General features: G+C 24.0%; 4 protein-coding genes and 2 long non-coding RNA genes across 7 annotated transcripts; 2 read left to right on the forward strand and 4 right to left on the reverse strand.

Moving 5' to 3' along the window:
* Nucleotides 1–61: 61 nt before the first annotated feature.
* On the reverse strand, nt 62–1,508 carry ND-ASHI (NADH:ubiquinone oxidoreductase subunit ASHI). Its single transcript, XM_012490054.3, has 4 exons — nt 972–1,508; nt 579–802; nt 314–466; nt 62–218 (listed from the first exon to the last, which is right to left on the reverse strand). Exons 1-4 carry the CDS (start codon nt 1,102–1,104, stop codon nt 159–161), a joined length of 570 nt encoding a protein of 189 aa, XP_012345508.2. The 5' UTR covers nt 1,105–1,508; the 3' UTR covers nt 62–158.
* On the forward strand, nt 1,144–3,860 carry LOC147657283 (uncharacterized). The gene is made up of 2 exons (XR_015292832.1): nt 1,144–1,351; nt 3,113–3,860. It is a non-coding gene; the product is annotated as an uncharacterized LOC147657283 (long non-coding RNA).
* Nucleotides 3,631–6,196, reverse strand: LOC100870626 (uncharacterized). Of its 2 annotated transcripts, none has more exons than XM_003696145.4 (6): nt 6,020–6,196; nt 4,819–4,952; nt 4,472–4,734; nt 4,096–4,201; nt 3,866–4,017; nt 3,631–3,775 (listed from the first exon to the last, which is right to left on the reverse strand). In XM_003696145.4, the coding sequence occupies exons 1-6, from the start codon at nt 6,086–6,088 to the stop codon at nt 3,654–3,656; spliced, it is 846 nt and encodes a 281-aa protein (XP_003696193.1). In that variant the 5' UTR covers nt 6,089–6,196; the 3' UTR covers nt 3,631–3,653. The 2 variants fall into 2 exon arrangements, with proteins under 2 accessions (XP_003696193.1, XP_086767048.1); XM_086910922.1 differs by having other exon boundaries at nt 4,819–4,882; nt 6,025–6,187.
* A 1,270-nt stretch (nt 6,197–7,466) lies between these two features.
* On the reverse strand, nt 7,467–12,708 carry LOC100870749 (uncharacterized). The gene is made up of 6 exons (XM_003696146.4): nt 12,448–12,708; nt 10,776–10,909; nt 10,411–10,667; nt 9,412–9,517; nt 8,929–9,089; nt 7,467–7,733 (listed from the first exon to the last, which is right to left on the reverse strand). The coding sequence occupies exons 1-6, from the start codon at nt 12,511–12,513 to the stop codon at nt 7,627–7,629; spliced, it is 831 nt and encodes a 276-aa protein (XP_003696194.1). The 5' UTR covers nt 12,514–12,708; the 3' UTR covers nt 7,467–7,626.
* LOC147657284 (uncharacterized) lies at nt 12,554–16,687 on the forward strand. The gene is made up of 2 exons (XR_015292833.1): nt 12,554–12,693; nt 16,613–16,687. It is a non-coding gene; the product is annotated as an uncharacterized LOC147657284 (long non-coding RNA).
* On the reverse strand, nt 15,847–18,843 carry LOC100871115 (uncharacterized). Its single transcript, XM_012490050.3, has 6 exons — nt 18,714–18,843; nt 17,964–18,097; nt 17,611–17,873; nt 17,285–17,393; nt 16,595–16,746; nt 15,847–16,051 (listed from the first exon to the last, which is right to left on the reverse strand). Exons 1-6 carry the CDS (start codon nt 18,780–18,782, stop codon nt 15,924–15,926), a joined length of 855 nt encoding a protein of 284 aa, XP_012345504.3. The 5' UTR covers nt 18,783–18,843; the 3' UTR covers nt 15,847–15,923.
* Nucleotides 18,844–24,743: the final 5,900 nt, after the last annotated feature.

Consider the following 24,743-nt stretch of genomic DNA (forward strand, 5'->3'; position numbering starts at 1 on the left):
AAAGAAAAGCAGAGGAGAGGAAGAGAAAAAAAGAAAGAAAAATTAAAGAAATACATACATGTACGATTAGACAAATATTCTACATTTGATATAACATACATATATATATTATTACATACATACTATATCTTACATACTATATCTTATTATATTTATAATTAATTATTTATTAGTTCAAAAGTATAATGCACTCCTTTCCCTGGATATTGTTTTTCCATCTAAAACAATATATTCATATATAATATTTATTCATTTATTCAATAAGAACGTAAAGTTATAATATCCTATATAATATGAGAATATGATTACTTACTAAAGGTTGACTTATATCAACTGAATAGTAAAAAATTATTATACAAACTGCCATAATGGCAAAATAAATTGCAATAGCCTTATTTGGATCAACAATTTGACGAACACCATATTCATAGCGATCTCCAAATAACATAATTGATTCTTTATGAAACTATATACAAAATAATATATTATGATATATAATAAATAATTGTATAAATAATTAAATTATTTGAGAATATTGTTCATTATTTATCTGTAATTATTAATTCATAATATCTTACTGGCTCTTCAAAATTTCTTCTTAATGCAGGAATATCCCAAGGATAAAATGGATCTTTAGCATCTACACTTATAAATGGTAAATCTGGATAGTCTCCTGCATAATTGGTATCTGGATTACAAGGTTTATATTCATCAGGATGCAAACCATATTTTTCTGCAGCTGCTCTCATTTCTTCTTTTGTTTTTGGATATAAGCCTGGCATATATTTTTTTTGAGAAACAGCTAAAAAATATAAAGAAATATTAATTTAACATTATACATAAAAATATAATATTATTAATAATTTATTAAATTCACTTCTTAATTATTTTGAATAACTCTTATATAAGATATATCTGATATTTAATCTATCAAAGTATAAAATGAAATAACCTCTAAATACATTACTTACACAACTCATTTTGTAAAATTTCTTCGTATGGTGTATCAACAATTTTATCATATTTTCTAGTGAAAGATGTAAGTGTTATATTTCTCACAAATAATTTCTTTGACAGATTTACGGTTTTTTTTAGCGCAGCCATTTTTAAGTAAAAATTATTTACTTTATGGTTAATACAGTTACAGTCGATAATGAAAAACTATCGATAATTATCACGAGTTTTTAATAATCGATAGTTTATCTCGTTTAAACTCGTTCTATAATCAATAGTTTCAAATACTATCGATAGTTTTTTTATCAATACTAACGTAATGTGAATATGTAGAAATAATAAGAAAATGATCGGTATTATATTTATATTAAAGTTGGTCGACTATAATAAAATTAATGTAAGTTTTTATTAATCTTTCCATTTTAAATTGACAAAAATTATAATTAAAGTCAAATTTTTTAAAATTATATTTTTCTATAATAAAATAAATTTGGAAACGATATGCGTGAATATAAATTTTCATGTACAATAATAATTTTGAAATAGCATAGAATATTTATATTTGTTAAAAAAAGAAAGATGAATTATAAAATTTTTTATAAAATAATTTTTCAAATTCTCTAAATTAAAAAATACACATATTTTTATACATGTATATAATATAATCAAATCTTATAATGAAAAATTTATATATCTTTGTTGTATATATTTGTTTATATATTTTAGTACGTAATTATTATATATCTTATTTTTATTACATACAAATATTGATAAAAAAAAGTTTTATGAAACAATATATATCTCATATAAATTATATAATATATATATAATATATATTATTATATTATAATATTATTAAAATATATAAATTTAAGAAATAATAGAATATATCTTACTATATTTAATTTTATTTTTTTATTCATTATTCTTATTAATTTTCTTAATTAATTATTTTTAAATATTAGATAATCTATCATTCAATATAATTTAAAAATGCATGTAAATGCTTCTTTCTAAAGATTATTATAGTTATTATATATACATCATATTTAATGTTAAAAACATAAATTCTAAAGATTTTGAAAATAAGATCAATTAATTAAAATTTTATTTAAAAATTTTAATAAAATTTTACCAAAAAAATATATTTTAAGTTGATTTCAATAATTTTGAAATTGTTGTTTAAGAACATCATTTTAAACAACTTTTTTCCATAGTTTTTTCTTATATACATTTGAAATTTTCAAATTATACGTAAAAATGTTTTTCAAATTATACATGCGTATGTATATATATATGTGTATTAGTTTAGATCAATTTATATTTATATTTGATTTTAGTTTAACCCGTTATGTTTGTTTTTTTTATTTCATTAATTCATATTGCAATAAATATATATTATATTTACACATTTATATCTTGTACTTAACAATAACATATATTTATAAAATACTCAACTATCTGTGAATACTTATTATTATTCAGAGGTCATAAGGTTTTTCATGGAATAGATATATAGATTTTTTAAGTAAAATATAGATTTTTTTAAGAAAAAGAACATATTCAAATGCATTTTATGTTTTTAAGATCATTGGAGTTCTTTAATCTTTCTTTTTTATCATTTTAATATTTAAAAAGTCCTGTCTTTCTTTTCCTGAAAAGAGACTTGTCATATTTTTATCTATTCCAGCTAACAAATAATAATATATAGAATAATGATAATAAAAGAAGTACGTAAAATGTTATATTTTAATTAATTGATACAGATTGATAAATAAAAATGCGATTATCATAAAATAGTTATAAGATATTGTTTATGCCAGAATATGTAATAATACATAATATGATAAATAATTTGGAAACTAAAGCTGATTATCAGATATATATATATGGAAAAAATTTGTTTAAAATGAAATTCTTAACAATATATTTTAAGATCAGTGAAAACATATCTTTTAGAGAATATATTGATTTGATTTTCCAAATAATCTGACAAAATTACAAAGTATATTTTTTTTGATAATTATATCATATTTGATATTTATATTTTAAAGTATTTTATGATAATAAAAATAATAAATATATAATAATTATTTGTATTTTTTAAAGTATATGAATAAGAAATGAATATTAATTTATAATTTATTATATATTTCAGGTAGGGAACTTCATATATTTTTGATTTAGTTTAAAAATCATCTCAACAATCTCTATCACAGCAACAGAATTATTTATCAGTTTTACAACAAATATAATTTATGGGACTAGATAAGATAGATAGATAAAAATAAAATTTAATAGATGTTATCTTATTGAATTATTCCTTATTATATTCCTTAAATAAATACATATGTATAAACTAAAAATAATTATAACTATAATTAAAAAAATATTTTTATAAATTAAGAACAGAATATATAACTAGTTTATTTGTGCGCATTAGTACTTTAGTCAAATAAAAAATAAATATGTAGTTTCAGAACGTTGCTAATTCAATAAGATAAATAACATTAATTTTTATAACTATTTATATCACGTTCATTATATAAAATGAATTTTTAGCGATGTTCAAAAAATAATTGATCGATTATAATTCTCATAATTCTTCAATGATAGTGAATTTGAAATCTACTTATATTTAAAAAAATTCTAAAAAATTATTTGATAATCTGAATATCGCATTTGTAAATTAAAAAGATTTATTTAAAATTTTTAATGACATTTTTTAAATCAGCAGTTTTAAAGAGATTAACCAGTTGATCAGCAATTTGATGATTGCAAGCTGCTATAACTCTTGGTATTATTAAATCTAATTCTCCACCTACAATTATATTATTATTAAAATTTTTTAAAGAATAATTATTTTCTTAAATTTAATAATAAATATAATTTTTCTGAAAAATATACATACCTGCAGTATCTATTACCATGCCTCCTGCTTCTTCTATTATTAATTTTCCCGCAGCAACATCCCAAGCATCTATACTTTCAACATGATATGCTTCAATCGCACCCATTGCAACATAACACAATGTAAGTGCAGCTGTGCCCAATGATCTTATTCTAAATAATTATTAAAAGTAAAATAAAAGATTATAAAAATTTTTGTTAAAATTTTTATTTTTAAAAATAAATAATTACCCATGAGTTTTTTGAATTAAAGCATGCATTCTAGTGTATATATTAACTAAATAATTTGGATTTTTGGCAATCCATGGTTCCATTGCTATCAATGATTCAGATAAATCTAAAATAATAATAAAAATATTAAATTTTAAAACACTTATGTGTCAGAAAAATAGAAGACTAACGAAATAATATATTTTTATTAAAATTATTTGTTTTGTAAAAATTTAAGAATAAGAAATAATTTTCCTTCTAAAAATTTCATCTATAAAATGCAATAGAATATGTTTAAAAATAATTTAAATCTTTATTATATTTATATTTATAGATTTATGAATGATGAAATTTATTTATTTATAATATAATGCCTATTTGAATGAACTGTTAATACCTGTTATTTTTGATGTCTTTATACGATGACCATTTAAAAAAGCTCCTTTCTGTCTTTTTGCAGAGAAAAATTGCATCATTAAAGGATTATAAACTATTCCAATTTCTATTGATTTATTTATTATTAACGCTAAAGAAATGCACGTGTGTGGAAACTGATGAACAAAATTTGTTGTACCATCTATAGGATCTATAATCCACGTTGGTTCATCGGTTAATTTTGGCAAACAATTTTTCTCTGCAGTCGTTTCTTCACCAATAAATCTAAAAGTGCATTTTTTTATTAACCATTATATTATATTTTTTAAATAATTTTTTTAATATATTAATATATATATATATATACACCTGTGATTCGGATATTTATTTAACAATTCTTTCTGTAAATCATTTTCTATTTTTCGATCATATTCTGTAACAAGATCCCAATCAATTCCTTTATTTTTTACATTTTTATTTAAATTAATGGCACTTTTTATTACCTAGAAGTAAATATCATATAATTTTTTTCGAATAATATATAATACTTTATTATATATAAGAAACTCGCGGAACAATTACAATTAAAAAAATTTTATTTTTTAAATTTAATTATTTATTAAATATAATTGTCTAAGATTTAAATTAAATTAAGGTTTAAAAATTTTGCGTAAATATTTAAATAATTTACATTATTCCATAAAATTTTATTAAAACTTTTACCGTTATTATATATAAAATTATATATATATAATTAATATTATAATATTATAATAAAATTGTTAAATTAAAATTGTTTGATATATTTGATATGTACGTATAAAATTTTATAGTATTCTTTTTGATATATTTTCAAAAATTCATATAAAATCATATATCGTTAAATTTTTAAATTTTTAAATTAAATTTTTTAAAAATTATTATTTTTCTTTAATAATAATAAAAAAAATGTGATTTTGCAAAGTAAAAAAAAAAAGAAAGAAATAATTTTGAAGAAATAAAAAAATTTGTTTACTAGAAATTAAACTAATTTAGATGATTTAATCATTTAAATTGAAATCAATATTGATCAGTTTGCTAGAAAAATGTCATGTCTAAAAAGTCATCAGTTCTGAGATATTTGGAAAAAAAAAATAGCCATAAAAATTAATTTTTAGATATTACATCATGATTATTCAATAAAATTATTAAATTTTATGTTGAATTAATGAGAATAAATAGAAACACAATTTAAAATAGATTTTAAATTTAATTTTTAAGAAGCATATAAATAATATTTTATTAAGCTATATATAATCATTGCTATGAGATTGAATAATCGAGTTATAATAAATTGTTTATTTTTTTAATTTTCCGTTTCCATTATTTAATATATATCTGAACAAAGATGTTGAGAAAAAATTCCAAATTCGAAATCCGTGTTAAAAAAATAATCTATTTTTCAAAAACATGACTATTTTTTAAACCAATTTTCGAAAAATGAAAAATTTCGGAAAAAATTATTTTTTAGTTCTATCACTTCTTTAACAAACTGATCGTAACACTAATTATAATATATATTCGTAAGTACTTTGCCTGCTTTCAAAACTAACTCTTCAGCAACTTTATAATATTCTTCTATATCATGTGAATTACTCATATTTAATATTTACACTTTTTTCACTAATAATTACAAGTAACCATTTGAAATTTTTTCTCTGTTTTACACGTGAGTTTGATTAATACTGACATCGATGAAACATCGACTGGCCTATATAACGACTGGAATGGAAAAAAAAGAAAAGAGTGGGGCGAAAGAGGAATAGGTGGAAGTAAAAATCTGTAATGTTTAATATAACATTTAAGTTTAAAGTCTATTATACACTGCCGACTAATTATCAGTAATTATTTATATACAGAGTTTTTTTTTTGTTTTTTTTTTATAATTATAATAATCTTTTCAATATTCAATCCATTTTGTACGAAAATCTTTGCTTAATGTAAATATTAACAATTTTTAGTCATCATTATCGAATTTGATCTTCACCAGTTTTTAATCTCATGGCTACAAATTTAATCGTTTTTCTTTTTTTGAATTAGTGAATAATTTTCTATTTTTAATTTAATCACTTGAAAATAACTCTTTGCTAAATAATTTTTTAAAAAATAGTTTTTCGATATTATGTTCTTAAATTTGTTGTAGACATTTAGAAAATAAAATTTGTTTATTGAAATATAAAAAAAAAAAAAGAATATACATGATTCAATTTAAAGAAAAATATTTGAATTCGAATTGAATTTTTATTAAAGATTTTTGATGTTTAAAAATGTGCGTAAACAGATTGAAAATGCAATACATGCATACATTGTTTGATCATAAAATACTTACTTTTAATAAAACATTTGAGCTTTTCTAAATGCAATAGATGTGAAAACATTTAAACGAGATTAGCAGACTATAGTTTTGTACATAAATATAATTATAATTAATTATATAAATGTATTAAATGTAATTATATATAAATGTAAGTAATATATACATATATTATAAATTTGACATTAAATCTTAATATCGTTTAATTGTCACATATTGTTTTAATTTTTAACAATTGCTAATTTTCTCATAATGATAAGCTATAAAAATCGTGTATACCACACATGAATACGAATCAATTTTTTAATGAAAGATTTAAGTTTGTGTATGTAAATATATTATCTATAATGTAATAATATATTTCTGAAAGGATTTTACTGTTGTACTTTGCATAGTAGTGTAATTATCAATTTTATTATTCCATATGAATAAAACGTTCGTAGTTTTCGCAATCGTAAAAATTCCATTACGAAATTTTCCTTGGGTTATTTCAATGAATGTTTCGTTTTAAAAGGAAATTTTAGAAATATTGAGAAAATCTTTTAAAAATAAAATATATTTATTTAGATTTCACATTTGTTAATTTTCTATAAAAATATGCTATTATTCGTGTAAATATTTATAGTTTTTTTTGTTATTCATTCCAATTATAAAATATGAAACATTTTATTTCTTTTTTAATATCTTTATTCTCTCCAAATTTTATCTTATATTTTTAATATATAGTATTCTTACTTCGAATTCTAAATATATAATAGTACTAAAATATTAAATATAAAATAAAAATTAATCATTATAATTACTACATTATTAAAATTATTTATTCATTTAACTTTTTGATCAGCTTCACGTATAAGTTTGACCATCTTGTTCGCGATCTTTTCATTACATGCTCCAATTGCACGTGGTTTCATAATATCAATCTTTTCACCTGTAATATATATATCATAATTAATGTAAAATCAGTTGGTATATTATACATATATAATGATAATGTCAATTATCATTATATATCATATATTATATACATTAGATTGTACGTAATTACATAAATTATAGTCATCAAATTTAAAATGTTGCATATCACTAAGATGACGCACAATTTTATATGCGCATGTAATATGAATTCAGATGCAAAGCCCAAAAAATTTAAATTTACTGATGAAATAATTAATTAATATTTTCTATTCATGAAATATTATTATTTAAAAATAATAATTTTTCTATCATTTTTCTATCATTATTCTAAAATATCGATCGGAATTATTATTCCAATAATCAATTATTATAATTTATATAATATTATAATAATATATACATAATATATATGCGATTTGAATGAAAAATTTTTTAGTTTTTTTAGTTAATTTATCAAGTTCAAGTTGACAAACTTTGAACGCAGTGCGGCATTGTACACAAAGATTTTTGGGCCACTTATAATGTATATATTATATATATATATATAATTTACTGTTGAAAAAAAATATCTTCTCGCGGAACGGCATACGGTCTACAAAGACAAGAGCGGATTGCTTCGTTAGATTTGCTTATCTCCTTCATATGTTTTGTTGATACTACATACATACATTACATAAGTTACAGTAGGAGTGCTAGAATTTGAATATTCAAAATCATAAAAATTATTTTCATTTATAAAGTTAGGATAATCATCCAAGATTGAAAGCTGAAATATTTTCAAAACTATTAATTATATTTCGATGTACTATTAATATATCTAGCTTATGTTTAGTTTATTCTTATATGTATAGTTATTATTTTAAAGATTTGAATACGAAATTAAATTTATAAATTAAACTATTATTACAAATCAATTAATTAGTCTATATATATATATTATGAAATAAAAAAATTTTTATATTATATCGATATGTTAGAATTCTCTATCTACGCTAATGCATCGAAATTTAGATACAGATCGTCGTTTTATTGCTTCTCTCTGTCATAATCGGATTATGATATATGACAAATATCACGTTAAAAATGTGTGCGAAATAGGCGTCCTCTCACATTAACCAATCAGATCTACATTCTTTTCACGAGACTTGTTTCCAGTATATTTATATTATAGTTTTTTACATTAAAAGAAGATACATATATAAGTTTACCTGTTACACGATCGACAACGATACCACCCGCTTCTGAAATAATCAATGATGCTGCGGCGATATCCCATGTCGAAATGCCTGGTCCCTCGACATAATAAGCATCGATAGTTCCCATTGCGATATAACATAACGATAATGCGGCTACTCCAAGTGTACGAATGCTATTGAAATCAAATTTAAATATATATGAAACTCATATGCATAGATATAAAATTACAATTTTATTAGATTATGAGCATATTATATATATATTATACACAAAATAAAAATAAAATTTATTCAATTAAGAATTATTTTGAAAATAATCCTGAATTCGGATTTTTATATTAAATCTTTCTGTGTGCGCGCGTGTATGTTTATGTGATATAGTAAAAATAATAAATTTAAGTTGACCAAGAAATAAATTCATAAACTTAATTACATTTTCAAATAAATAAATACATATAAAACTCAAATTAAAAACTGCAATATTGAAAATCTTACCCTTGAACTTCTTGGACAATTGCTCGTAATCTTTCTATAGTCTTTTCTCTCATATAATCTATTTTTATAAAACCACTTTCCATGCAGACTAAAGCTTTCGATAAATCTATGAAAATACCAATTTTTTTTTAATATTGAAATATAAATTATATACGTTAAAAATTTTTTTTGAAGAATTGAAAAGAATAAAATTGAAAAATGCAACATTGAAAAATGCAAAAATTTTATACTTATATATTTTTATATTATGAAAATGAAAATAAAAAATTTGTAGTAAACGTATGCTATTCATTTCTGTTTTCTATATATAATATAAATATATAAATATATATATATATATATATATATATATATAAATACTTTTTAACAAAAACTAACAAATTTTTACAATTGATCACAAAATCATTTCATTATATTATGTATACGAGTAAAGTAATCAAAGAAATTAAAATATTAATTGATAATTATAAAATTAAATTAATTTTTGAATCATGTTTTTTTTAATAAATTTACACCTTTACATTTATTTCTAGTTGCAAATTTATAAAGTTAAAGATCACTTCGCTATTTAATCGTATCGATATATCTTATATTTATTGCAATACATCGATAATTCGAAATCCTCTGTAAAATTATAATTTTCTCCTTTTTCACTTCGTTGCGAAAACAAATCTTTATTTTTTCAATCGCTAGAATAACATAAGACATTATAAGCTATCCTTTTTTTATAAAATTTTCGATCATATTTACATGGAAACTAATCGTTTTTCGTCAATCATATGAAATTCATATTCAAAAAATTTAGATTTCTTTTCTTTAAATTGTTAGATTTGGTTATAAAGATGTTAATCTTCATATAAAGTTTGTCGTTTATTAAATCTGTTTTACTTGAAATTTATATAGCTCAAAGACTATATCTTCCTACCTTGAGGTTCGAATTATCGAGATTTCAATATAATTTAAAACTTTTTAGATATGAATTTTATTTTTTTTATTTACCTTGTACTTTGGAAACTCTTATAGGTTTATTATTTAAAAATGCGCCACGACCTTTTCTCGCTGTGAATAATTGCTCGAGAATAGGATTGTAAACAATACCGATCACCATTTCTTTTTTAATCGCTAAACCGATTACAATGCATGTATGAGGAAATGCATGAACGAAGTTGGTAGTACCGTCGATTGGATCAATGATCCATGTAGGATCATTGGTTAATTCTGGAAGTTCTTTTCCAATCGATTCTTCTCCTATAAATCTAATTTCAAATATTTAACATATTTGAATGAATATGAATATCTATTATAGTGGAATGAAAATTGTGAATTTAAAAATTTATTCTTCTTAAAGGAAACGTTATATTTACTTGTGATCTGGAAATTTTGTTTTTAATTGACCAATAATCAAATCTTCTATCTTTCGATCGTATTCTGTTACCAAATCCCAATTTCCCAATTTTTCATCGATTTTCTTTACACCGTTGATGGCTTCTTTGAGTATCTTTGAAAAAAAAATTATAAAAATTCATTACTTATATTTGATTAAAAAAAAACTTAAAATATACTAAATATATTTGAAACTATCGAGATACAAATATTGAAGAAAGAATCAAATAAATATTATTCTTATGTATCTCAAAATACATTTAGTTTCTAAAGAGAGAGAGGAAATAGATTATCAATTATTAATTATTTAAACATCACGTTCTTTTTCTTTTTGTAATAATATTGTAAAAACACTCAGAATCTTAAAATAAATAATCAATAATTTCTTTTAAAGAATATTTCAAAATATTTAAAGTTATATCTATGTGATTTTTGTTTGACGAATTATTTAAATCAAAGGTAAAATGATACCGATGTGCATACGAGATTGATTGAAATTGAAATTGAAATTGAAATTCTTGATTATATTTATAGAATATCGACATCTTTTTTGAAGATTGTTTAATAAAATCCCGAGACTCATATTTTGCTCGACAACAATACTTTTAATACTTATTGTATTAATATATGATTTTTGGATGGTTAATAATACGTGTACATAATTAATAATATTTGTCATGTGTTATGTAAAACTATTATGTAAAACTATTGTGTAAAAAATTTGAATGTAAATAATATAAAAAAAAATCATATTATGTAAAACGCTCGTTAAAAAATGATAAAATGATAAAGTTACGATAAAACTATTAACTTTATTTCTTATCAAGATAAAAAATATTTACATTAAATATTAGTCTTGAGATAAAATAAATTTTAAGTTTTTCACATTTTTGTTTTTAATAATTACTAATTTTAAAGTATTTGCCTCTATTAAAGATCTTAAAATTGTTAATTGTTATTTTTTATTTGAAATTTAATTCACTTAATTTTGTTGACAAAAAATTCGAATTCTAAAAATACATTTTATTTATTTTTATTTCTAAAAAAATTAAATATCTGGAAAACAGTTTTACTTATAAAACTTGAAAGATCTTTAATATGGGACATAATATCAATTCGTAATAATTCTCTGTAAATATTCTGTCTTTTCTATTTTCCATTTTTCATAGATCGAATGATTAAAATTTTGCATCATATCGTATATCGGTTTTATTACTTTTAAAAATATTGTTATTAATATTCAAAATAATTAAGAAGTCATATACGTGTAACATATATACATCAAATATAAAAAATATAATTTGTATTCAATTCTACGATACTTCTATTTAAATTTATATCGATAAATCAAATTAAAGATAAGTTAAATAATGTCATCCTTTATATTATAAAATACAGAATACACAAATTATAATTAAATATCCTAAAATATATAATATAAATTGAAATAAAATTAGCTTAAATCTAATTCACCCTATTATTATATGATCATTTATATTACATTAAGAAAATTTGAAGATTAATCGATAATATTCCAGTGTTTTATATTCACTTATCACTCAAGGATGGATGATATTTTATTTCTTACAATATATGTATATATATGTACATATATATATATGTGTGTGTATGTATGTGTGTGTGTGTGCTTACGTGAGCAGCATCATGAGTCAATTTGATTGCAAATTCGTAGTAAAAATCTTCCGCGTAGAATGCCATCTCTTGTTCAGATTTCCTTCCCAATTGTAAATACGAGATTCTTGACGTGAAAACGTATCAAGAGGTACTGCGTCGAGTGCAACAGTACCGCCTACTTTTTATTCATATCGACTTGGAACGTGAAGTAAAAAGAAACAATTCAAAGATGATTAAATCTATCGATTCGTTCTCCACCAAATTGTACGTATTCACTGTATTCACTATGATTTTGAATCATATATTTCTATATTGTCGACATACAAAGATAAATAGATAGATTTTTTCAAAGAACACTCCGAGATAATAATGTTTACATATGTATTATACATATTACACATATATTAGATGCTTTAATGTACAATTAATTTAGCAAATAGATATTTGCATAGAAATTAAGATAACTTCTTAAGTGTTTGAAACAATTGGTGCAAAAATAAAATCTTAAAATAATATCATTATTTGACTCGTTAATATTTTTTTCTTTCTTTTTTCTTTCCCATAATTACTTTCCCATAATCATAATTATATTGCATGCAATATACAAATAAGTAGATTGTTATAAATTTTTGTAAATTAAAATGTAATTTCAATATTTTCATATGTTACATATATATATTTCTAAAATTGATATATGTATATATAATTGATGGAAATTATGTAGTATATCATAATAATAATAATAATATCTGCATAATTATACGAATTGTTTTATAGTAGTAATTATAATTTAAATTCTAATAATTTTATTATAAATTATATTTTATCGAGTCTAGAAAAATTTAACAAAATATTTTAATTTAAAAATATTTATTTAGTGTTATTCTTATAACTGGTGTGTTTCTATTGTTATAAATTATTATAATATAATTGTATAATATAGATAATATATAATTGTAAAATATGAAATATTTAAAAAAAAAATCTAATATGACATAATATTCATAATAGAATTTTATTTATAAAATCATTTTTATTTTGATATTTTTATATTAAAAATTTTATTTTGTGATTCATCATATATGTATGAAGATCGTGAAACGTTATAATTTCTTTATTTTATTAGAATCTTTATTATAAAGATATACACACAAATTTGTTAGTCATGATAATATCATGTTTTCAGATATCGTTTCGTACAATGAGATCGTTATGATAGAATAGAGATTGTTATCGGTATATAATTTTATATTTTTAATTTGCCAGATGATTTTACTGCAACACGATACAAACAAACGAGACATATAAAAGTATAAAATATACGGTATGAAAGATTGTGCCAAGGTAATTCTGATTCGATTATACTTTCACACTGTTCCGATCAACTTTAACGGATAACTTGAAACATGTTATTATTTATGTATTTTACACATCATAGATATTTTAAATGTTTAATTTTCATTTATGGAAATATATAAATAATTTATTTAATAAATTATTTATATATTATCATTAATATATTATTGATCATTAATTGCTTATGAAATATATATATTATATTATTACATATTCGAAAAATATTTGACAAAATATTAGATTTTTATATATTTTTTGCATTATGACTTTATATATAATTATATGATATTATGAATTATATAAATATATTTAAAATTAAACAATTAAATTATGAAAAAGAATATTATGATATATATTAAATAGAATAAACTTTTATATTTTAGAATAAACTTTTACATTAAATATAATAAACTTTTTATAGGCATTAATAAAAATTGTATAATATTTTGAATTTTATTTTCAATTATGTAATTGTATAATATTGATTATTTTGTTAAATAATTATATATTTAATCAATTTTTTTAATGATTATAAATAAATTAATAAAAATACGATCGTTGTTCGTTGATAATAGAGAGATATATAATATTCAAATATCATTATTCAATTTTTTATTTTCAATGTTCATTCGATTGTAAAATTTTACCAATTTGAGATATCTATAAAGCACAGTGATCACACTTCTTCGATCAACCTTGAATTATTTTTTCGCGTTTCTCTAAGAATCTAACAACTGTATACTTATATAATGTCCTATTCCGAACAGGATATTTACTTACATCCATACATGTGAATCATACACAAAGGCTTAACTTAATCTATAGTGTTTTTTTCTATACCTTTTTTTTGCGGATTTTATTATCATATAATATATCTAATTAATCATTCCATTTTTTATCGTTATAATTCTCTTAGAATCTATATTTTTTATTATAATGAGTTTTACTATAATAAAGTAATTAATTTTAAAATTATATTCATTGTAGTAAAATATAGATATATAATATTATATATTATAAAAGTATATCATTTACGAAATATTTTAATAGAAATAAACATAAATAATATATTTTAAATATATTTAAAATATAGTATATGCAAAATAGATTATCAATTGTAATTATAATTTTATAAATAAAACAAGATATATTTAAATAAAGAATAATATATAAATAATTATAAAATAGAATGCTATTCTGCAATAGATTCGTTTATCTTCATCTATCGTTTTTACTATTTAAAAAATTGTTAAAACAATCGACAACGCCTCTCCTATCTCTTGCATCACACATACATCTAATCCACAAGCTCTCATTTCTTTTTCTTTCTTTCGCATGCTTGCAATATTTCATTTTTTTATACATTCTATAACGATCACTCACTTCTTATACACATTATATCATTTTTTTTTTATTCTTTCATATATGTAGCAGCGAAATTTTATTTTACATTTTTTTTTTATTGTAATATTCGTAAAATATTTGATTTTATTCCTTTACAATTAACAGTGCTGCTGCAACGTCCCAAGATTGAAGAATGTCTATATATATATATATATATATATATATATTCACAGGACATCCATATTTTTAATAACAATTATCATTTAAACCTTATTTTTTAAATTCTTTTTCTTCTTTCATTTTGAATTAGTCAAATTACTTTGTTCCACATCATAGAATTATTCTTAAATCTTTTCTTAATTTAGACTTTTCATAGTTTTTTTGTTTGCAATTTCTGTAAGCTTTACAAATTACTTTATTTACATTTGTCTCTTAATATTTTCGATTGAAAAATTAATATTATTTTTCATTAATTCTTATTTAAATTATATTATTATAATCTTATTTAAATAATAAATGTATCATTTACAAAATATTTTAATAAGTTATTAATTTATGAATAAAATAAATTTTCTGAAGATTTTCTTGTATTCATTTGTAATAAAATTTGTATAAATCATTTCTATTTTTTTTATTTCATTTTCTTTCATTTAAAAGAACTTAATATTATCGTTCTCCGTTTGAGAAGAGAAGAAAGAATCGATTGTTAAATAAATCTGTAACGAAGATATATAATACTTTTATTCAATATATAACTAAAATATATATTACTCGAGCTCATATTTGAAATTTAATTATGTCCTGGTCATTCTCTTTCGCATTGTTTTTAAATCGGTGTCAATGATCAATCGTTTTATTTCCATCGCTAATGTATCATTTCCTGCCGCAATTATTTTTGCATTCATGAAATTAAATTTTTCTTCTGCAAAAAATTTATTTTTCTTATTTACGCTAACAATGAAATTGTATAATGATAATGATAAATAATATTTTTAAATTAAAAATAATAAAAATAATATATATATAGTATATGTTGTTCTTAGAAATTCGATTAGATATTCAATATTACTTAGAAACATTAATATAAAACGTCGAACGTCACGCCTAACAACATCGGGAAAAATCAAGAATCTATACGATGATACCAGTAGACCATGACGATATCTTCTCTTTTTCACTTATATAAGAATAAGAATAACACTGTTTCAAAAATGGATAGAGAAAAAGAAAAAATTTGAGGCATTTTTAGAAAAAAATACGAATAGTAAACGCAACCACAGCTTTTCTTTTTGATATAGTTGCTTTCATACTTTATTCATTCACGTTCGATTTATTTCTTACACGAACTTAAAAATATCGAATATTACTAAACTATTACGTATATGTATACGTATTATAAAAATTATAGTTTTAGAAAATTTGCATTTCTTCTTTTTTTTTTTTTTCGTTAATTTTATCAACGTACCTTTAATATCAATTACAGTGCCACCTGCTTCTCGAATAATTAACACCGCTGCCGCAACATCCCAAGGTTGAAGACTGTCCATTTGAACGCAATCTAATGCACCTTTTGCTACAAACGCTAAAGCCAATGCAGCTGATCCCATACTTCTAATTCTAAGTTTGTACAATTAACTTAATACTTGAATCGTTCAGTGCATGAAATATTTAAAAAGTATAAGAATAAAAATTAGTAAATTTTGAAATACGCACGGAAAGAGCTCCGAATATAAAATTTTATTAGATTTGAGTTTTTATTAATTTCCGAGATATTAATAAAAAATATTAATTTAATAAATGTTTGATACAATACATCGAATTCTGCATATAATAGGTGAACTAATTCAAAAATTTAATACTTTCTCATATTACGATTACGATTAAAAATGTCTCAAATCCAATGCCGAGTTTGAGAATTTTTAAAAACATTCAATTCACATATCGTAAGGATAAAATAATTTCAAAAGTCCATAAGCAAGTCGTAATTTTGGATCATCAAAATTTTTTAAGAAAGAAATAAGATTCACGAAGACATCGATATGGATATCACGAATAGGAGAATGGATAAAAGAAATTGACAACGTTGTATAGAATTTTTTTGCAATATCTTCTATGATAAAAATAGAAATAATAGCATTTAAACTTATATACTCACCCTCGTACAGAATGAATCAAAGCTTCAAATCTTCCCCATCTGATATCTCGATTTTTCGAAGAAAAGCCAAGCGAGTATAATTCGATCTCTATCAAAGATTTTTTCATTTCTATAATCGATAACATAAAGAATATTTAATTACGTGTATTTGTTTTTTTTTTTTATTCTTACATATTCGAACGAACGGTATATCATTTCAAAATAATTAAGCTTACTATGTATCGAAAACTATTATTCTTATAAATAATCGATTTTAAATTGTTTTTATATTTAGATTTTTGCTCGAATAACGAACAAGTTCTTTTTATTTTAAGATGTTATCTTACCAGTAACATTAGAAGTTTTAATAGGTTTATCGTTCAAATAAGCTCCTTGTCCTTTGATCGCAGTATATAATTCCGAATTGATCGGATTATATATAATTCCTATTACAATTTCTTTGCCAATTACCAAAGCGATGGAAATACAAGCGTTTGGAAAGGAATTTATAAAATTGATCGTTCCATCTATGGGATCTATAATCCAGGTGGGTTTATCCGTTAATACCGGTTTTTCTTTAAAATTACTCGCAGTTTCCTCCGCCATAAATCTATTTCAAAAATATTTCCTTTATTTAGAAATGCATTTACATCCTTAAAATTATAATTTACTTAATAATACAAGAATGTCGATGACTTACTCGTGATCCGGAAATTTTTCTTTCAAATTTTGTATCAATAGATTTTCGATTTTTTTATCATAATCCGTTACCAAGTCCAATTCATGATTCTTAAATTCTATAATTTTTTGTCCTTCGAAACCATGTTTAAATATCTAAGGAAAATGCAAAACACGATTAAACGTTATCCGATAAATGTTGATTCGAAGATAAGTAAAGATAAATCATTCTTATATGATTACTTATTAAGTTTTCTTTCTATTTATCGATCGATACGGTAATATTTTAACAATCGATTTAATAATTTTTCGTTAAAATTATTATTATTTTTATCGTTCATTAAGAAATATATTCTTATAAAAATTATATATAATATAATTTAAGAAATTAATTTATTCAAATATTTATTATATAACTGAATTTTAAATATTTGATTTTTTATTATAAAATATAAAAATAATAGTTTGTTGCGAAAAATATTTTTTTTAATTATTATTACATATATATTATTAACATATACACATATTGTAGATAATAACGTAACAAAACAAAATAACAAAATAAAATGTATTATAAATTTGATTTGATTTTTAAATTCATCGAAATATACATGAAAAATATTAAAATGATTTGAAAAAAAAAATTTTAATTTCAAACGAACAAACGTCACTTTCGTATAAAATTTTTACACATATATCGTTATTATTTTTCGAAAGTTTCGGTATCATCGAAAAAATTTCATTAGAAAAAGAAAGTTTTATTATAACTCACCTCTCCTGCTTTCAAGGTTAGCTCTTTAACAAATTCAAAGTAATTTTTGATATCTAATTCGCTCGACATGATCGTCGATCCCGATACGATTGCCGATCCTGAGACTTTCGACAGAACGACTGATCGCGCAAATAGCGTGTTGAGATCCTCTTATCTTTATCATTGCAGAGATAAAAATCGCAAATACACGAAATAACTTGTAATCCAAACAATCGAAAAAGATTTTCTATCTCCGAGATACTCGATGCGTATCAATGTACGTAAATAGATATATAAATATTCGCATACACATTTCAAAATAATTTTTTTTTTTCACGCAAAGCGAAAAAAACTTTGATCTTTCGTAACGATAAAATTCAGTTTTATCATTATACACGATTAGTCTCTTTTCTATCTCCTTAATTATTATTCCATTTTCTAAAACAGAAAAATAATTTCGATTTATATAAAACGAAGTAAAAAAATATTTCAATCAATAAAATTTTAGAACTGTAAATGTTATGTATAAAAAAAGTGTCGATATTTGATATTAAAAATTTTTTCCATTTTACAGTTCTCGTAATGAAATTAATTATTTCTTTTCATTATTCAGGAACAATTAGTAGATATATAATATACGATATATACGTATATTATTTATAGCACACATATTATTCTATATTCTTACAAAGAATTTTATATTTTTTTAAAAACAATGGTATTTCTAGAATAAGAAATAAGATAAATATGTTTCTCACGTTGACCCAGAATCAAAATGGTTCCGGCGATCAAAATTCTAGTTCTCATCAGGATTTCGGAGAATTCGTATCAGGTCAAATAAAATGAAAGGATAAAATGAAATAAAATCTTAAGGAATCTCACGTGCGATGCAATCTGGTCCAAAAATTTATTACAGAAATACGAATGGACAAAGGAATTCTTGGGAATCCTTGTTAATCCGGACAAGTAAATCTAAGTCAAGGGATAATCAATTCGATCGGACCAAAGCGACAGTATAAATCAAATGGGTTGAGATAATCGAAAATAATATTGGTTTCAATTATGAAATGGAATATGGAGAATCATGTTCCGATTAAATGATCTTTCAGTTGACAGAATCAACGAATCATAGCATCAATGCACCCGGTAAATCAAATAAATGGAATCTAGATCCAATCAAATCGATTATTCTTCGTTTCCAGACATTATTCATCTACCTAACGTTGAACAAAAAGATCGAAATATTTTGCAAATTTCTTAACGCAAGAAAAATAAAACTCGCGAGAATAAAAATATTCTCAATTATTCGTTCGAAAGATTCTTCAAGGAAGTTTGAGAGAGAAAGAAATTTTGGTTTTACAACAATTACATCAATTACGTACAGTACAGTTTCTTTTTTTTTTTTAATAATCATTTACATTTTAATATTTTATTTAATATATCGTACATCGATAAAACGTTTATTCGAAGAGAAGAAAAGAATACGTCCGCTCCGTTCCGCGTTCGGAAATCGACTACGTTTAATCGATACGTATACAATAACAATTAGGAGAATATTCGGTTCACTTGGTATTCCGAAGACGATTACTTTTAACCGATACGCATACAATAACAATCGACGCTTATTAGTCGATCAATCATTATCACGGAGCAGTTTTTTCTTTTTTTCATTATTAATTTACGAGATTTATAAAGAGATCGAACGATATTTTTTTCTTTATCTTTTCTTTTATTTCAATCATTTTCGTCGAATCATCGTTTAAATTATCAGTATCGTAACACCATGAATCGTGAAAATTTCGTGAAAATTTAGTTACGCTTTTTTTTTTCGTAAAGGTATCTTTTATACATTTTTGACGAATTTATAGTTTTTTTTTTTTTATCATTCGTTGCGCTTTAATAATTTTTTTATTTCGTTTTTTTTTTTTTTTTTTAAATAAAAATGTTTTTTCGGACGATCGAAGGACGAAAAAAAAAATAGAAATTAGGAAAAAAAAACTAGGAAAAAAAAATTGTCGAGTACCTTAAGTAGCCAAAAATTAAAAGCTCTCGTTAGAGGAGCTGTAGCTAAGTTGGAACGCTGCTTCTTCCGCACGCCGAAGAACCGAGGTTCGAGACTCGAACTTTTCGAAACTCGAGTTTTTTCGCGAGCGACGGACAACTTGTTAACTTGCCACGAGGGAATGATCCTCGGTGTCTTTCTCTCGCTCTAAGGACTCGGGAAGTCACTCACCGGTCTTAGGGGGTTTTTCACCCAGGAGATCACTCTCTCCGGTCCGGGGGATGTCCCCGGGGCCAGACTAGAATTTTTGAGGAGGCGCTGGCGGAGGTTGGACGGGGAGGATTATATCGGGTCTCTCTTACCAGCTTTTGCTCCCGAGTACAGGGAACGGGCCGTGGCTCTACTCGCGGCTCGACATTAGCTAAATGGCGCGGAAAGGTATCAAGTGTCTTCCGGTAATAGGAGAAGAAGCTTCGTCGGCACGGAATCGAAGAAAGCGAAAGAGGAAAGAGAAAAGGAATAGGAATAATATCTTTGTTTTTTCGATATTAACAAAATATAAGTTTAAAACGGGGAAAAGAGAATATAATATTTATGGTGTGCATAGAGATAGAATAGAAATTTGTAATTTTAATAATTATAGAACATAAAGTCGACCGAAATTTTATTTATAATTTAAGATCGAACGCTGGCAGCAGTGTCACTATTTCACGATACGTACAATTACGTAGGATTAAGAATTAAAATATACGGATCGAGTTAAATCCACATATTTTATTTATCGTATATCATTGCGTAACGAAGGAACATGAGAATTAAAGGAAAGAAAAGAAGATTTAAGAATTACGGTTAATAAGAAGGAGAGATAAGTTTTAAACGGAAGAAAATTAAAGAAAATTTATTAGGAGAATATTTAAAAGAAACGGAGGAAAAAAAAGAAAAGGATTGGAAAATTTAATTGAAGATAGGAAGAAAAATGGAATTTAGAAGATAATGATTCTATCTAGAATATTTATTTTATTTAAAAGGAAAAAAATTGATTATTGGAACAATTAAATTTTAAAGGTAATTTTTTCTTCTTTTGGAGGGTAGAAGGAAAGTGGACAAGTGATGCGATCTATTTAGATGCGTAGAAATTAATGGGGATTATAAAAAAGATAGATGGCACTGATCGTATATTAATTCGTATTATATGGGAAAGAATTATTAATTAATAAAACGCAAAGATTAGAAATGGAATAAAAGGAGGAAGAACGATTGGAAGTTTTCTTTTTTCCTACCTTTCTTTCTTTCTTTCTTTTTTTTTCGAGCTTTGATTTTGTTTATTTTATCGTTTGATCGCATCGAATTAACATTAATATTTAATTTTTCTTTGGATAGAATTTATAATTTATTTGAGTAAAAATAAAGATTTTAGATACATACGCCGATATTTTATTTACGAAAGAATTATTAATAGGATAATATTTCGTTAGATCGTATAGCGATAAAATAGGAATTGGAAGAGAAAAAAAGAATACGTTCGTTCCGTTTATATCGTCAACAATATTCGCGAGAATATTAATAGTAATAGTAATTTTATTATCGATTTTTATGGATATGGATGAAAAATAGTTATTAGATGTTATTATCGTTAATGTTATTACCATTATTAATATAATTACCAATATTTTTAACGAAAAACATACAACGATTGAATTTAATTAAATTAAGATACACGTGTTTTAGAATAAATTATCAATTCCTCTTCACATGGTCATTTATCGATTCCTCTTCACACGATAATTTATCAATTCCTCTTTACACGATAATTTATCAATTCCTCTTCACACGCTCCTTTATCAGTTCCTCTTCACACGGTCATTTATCAATTCCTCTTCACACGATAATTTATCAATTCCTCTTTACACGATAATTTATCAATTCCTCTTCACACGCTCCTTTATCAGTTCCTCTTCACACGATAATTTATCAATTCCTCCTCTCATGGTCATTTATCAATTCCTCCTCACACGCTCCTTTATCAATTCCTCTTCACATGATAATTTATCAATTCCTCTTTACATGATAATTTATCAATTCCTCCTCTCATGGTCATTTATCAATTCCTCCTCACACGCTCCTTTATCAATTCCCTTTCACACGATAATTTATCAATTCCTCTTCACACGCTCCTTTATCAATTCCTCTTCACACGATAATTTATCAGTTCCTCTTCACACGATAATTCATCAATTCCTCCTCACACGGTCATTTATCAATTCCTCCTCACACGCTTCTTTATCAATTCCTCTTCACACGCTCCTTTATCAATTCCTCTTCACACGATAATTTATCAATTCCTCCTCTCACGGTCATTTATCAATTCCTCTTCACACGCTCCTTTATCAATTCCTCCTCACACGCTCCTTTATCAATTCCTCTTCACACGATAAATTATCAATTCCCTTTCACACGATAATTTATCAATTCCTCTTCACACGCTCCTTTATCAATTCCTCTTCACACGCTTCTTTATCAATTCCCTTTCACACGGTCATTTATCAATTCCTCCTCACACGCACCTTTATCAATTCCTCTTCACACGATAATTTATCAATTCCTCCTCACACGGTCATTTATCAATTCCTCCTCACACGCTCCTTTATCAATTCCTCTTCACACGCTCCTTTATCAATTCCTCTTCACACGCTCCTTTATCAATTCCTCTTCACACGATAATTTATCAGTTCCTCTTCACACGATAATTCATCAATTCCTCCTCACACGATAATTCATCAATTCCTCCTCACACGATCATTTATCAAATCCTCCTCACACGGTCATTTATCAATTCCTCTTCACACGCTCCTTTATCAATTCCTCTTCACACGCTCCTTTATCAATTCCTCTTCACACGCTTCTTTATCAATTCCTCTTCACACGATAATTCATCAATTCCTCCTCACACGATAATTTATCAATTCCTCCTCTCATGGTCATTTATCAATTCCTCCTCACACGCTCCTTTATCAATTCCTCCTCACACGCTCCTTTATCAATTCCTCTTCACACGCTCCTTTATCAATTCCTCTTCACACGCTTCTTTATCAATTCCTCTTCACACGGTCATTTATCAATTCCTCCTCACACGCTTCTTTATCAATTCCTCTTCACACGCTCCTTTATCAATTCCTCTTCACACGCTCCTTTATCAATTCCTCTTCACACGCTTCTTTATCAATTCCTCTTCACACGCTCCTTTATCAGTTCCTCTTCACACGATAATTTATCAATTCCTCCTCTCATGGTCATTTATCAATTCCTCCTCACACGCTCCTTTATCAATTCCTCCTCACACGCTCCTTTATCAATTCCTCTTCACACGATAATTTATCAATTCCCTTTCACACGATAATTTATCAATTCCTCTTCACACGCTCCTTTATCAATTCCTCTTCACACGCTTCTTTATCAATTCCCTTTCACACGGTCATTTATCAATTCCTCCTCACACGCTCCTTTATCAATTTCTCTTCACATGATAATTTATCAATTCCTCTTCACATGATAATTTATCAATTCCTCTTCACATGATAATTTATCAATTCCTCTTCACACGATAATTTATCAATTCCTCCTCTCATGGTCATTTATCAATTCCTCCTCACACGCTCCTTTATCAATTCCTCCTCACACGCTCCTTTATCAATTCCTCTTCACACGATAAATTATCAATTCCCTTTCACACGATAATTTATCAATTCCTCTTCACACGCTCCTTTATCAATTCCCTTCACACGGTCATTTATCAATTCCTCATCACACGCTCCTTTATCAATTCCTCTTCACACGCTCCTTTATCAATTCCTCTTCACACGCTTCTTTATCAATTCCCTTTCACACGGTCATTTATCAATTCCTCCTCACACGCTCCTTTATCAATTCCTCTTCACACGATAATTTATCAATTCCCTTTCACACGGTCATTTATCAATTCCTCTTCACACGCTCCTTTATCAATTCCTCTTCACACGCTTCTTTATCAATTCCCTTTCACACGGTCATTT

This window comes from Apis florea, unplaced genomic scaffold, assembly GCF_048593485.1.
Source record: "Apis florea isolate Af1SG1 unplaced genomic scaffold, ASM4859348v1 contig_3203_pilon, whole genome shotgun sequence".
Classification (NCBI taxonomy): Eukaryota; Metazoa; Arthropoda; class Insecta; order Hymenoptera; family Apidae; genus Apis; species Apis florea.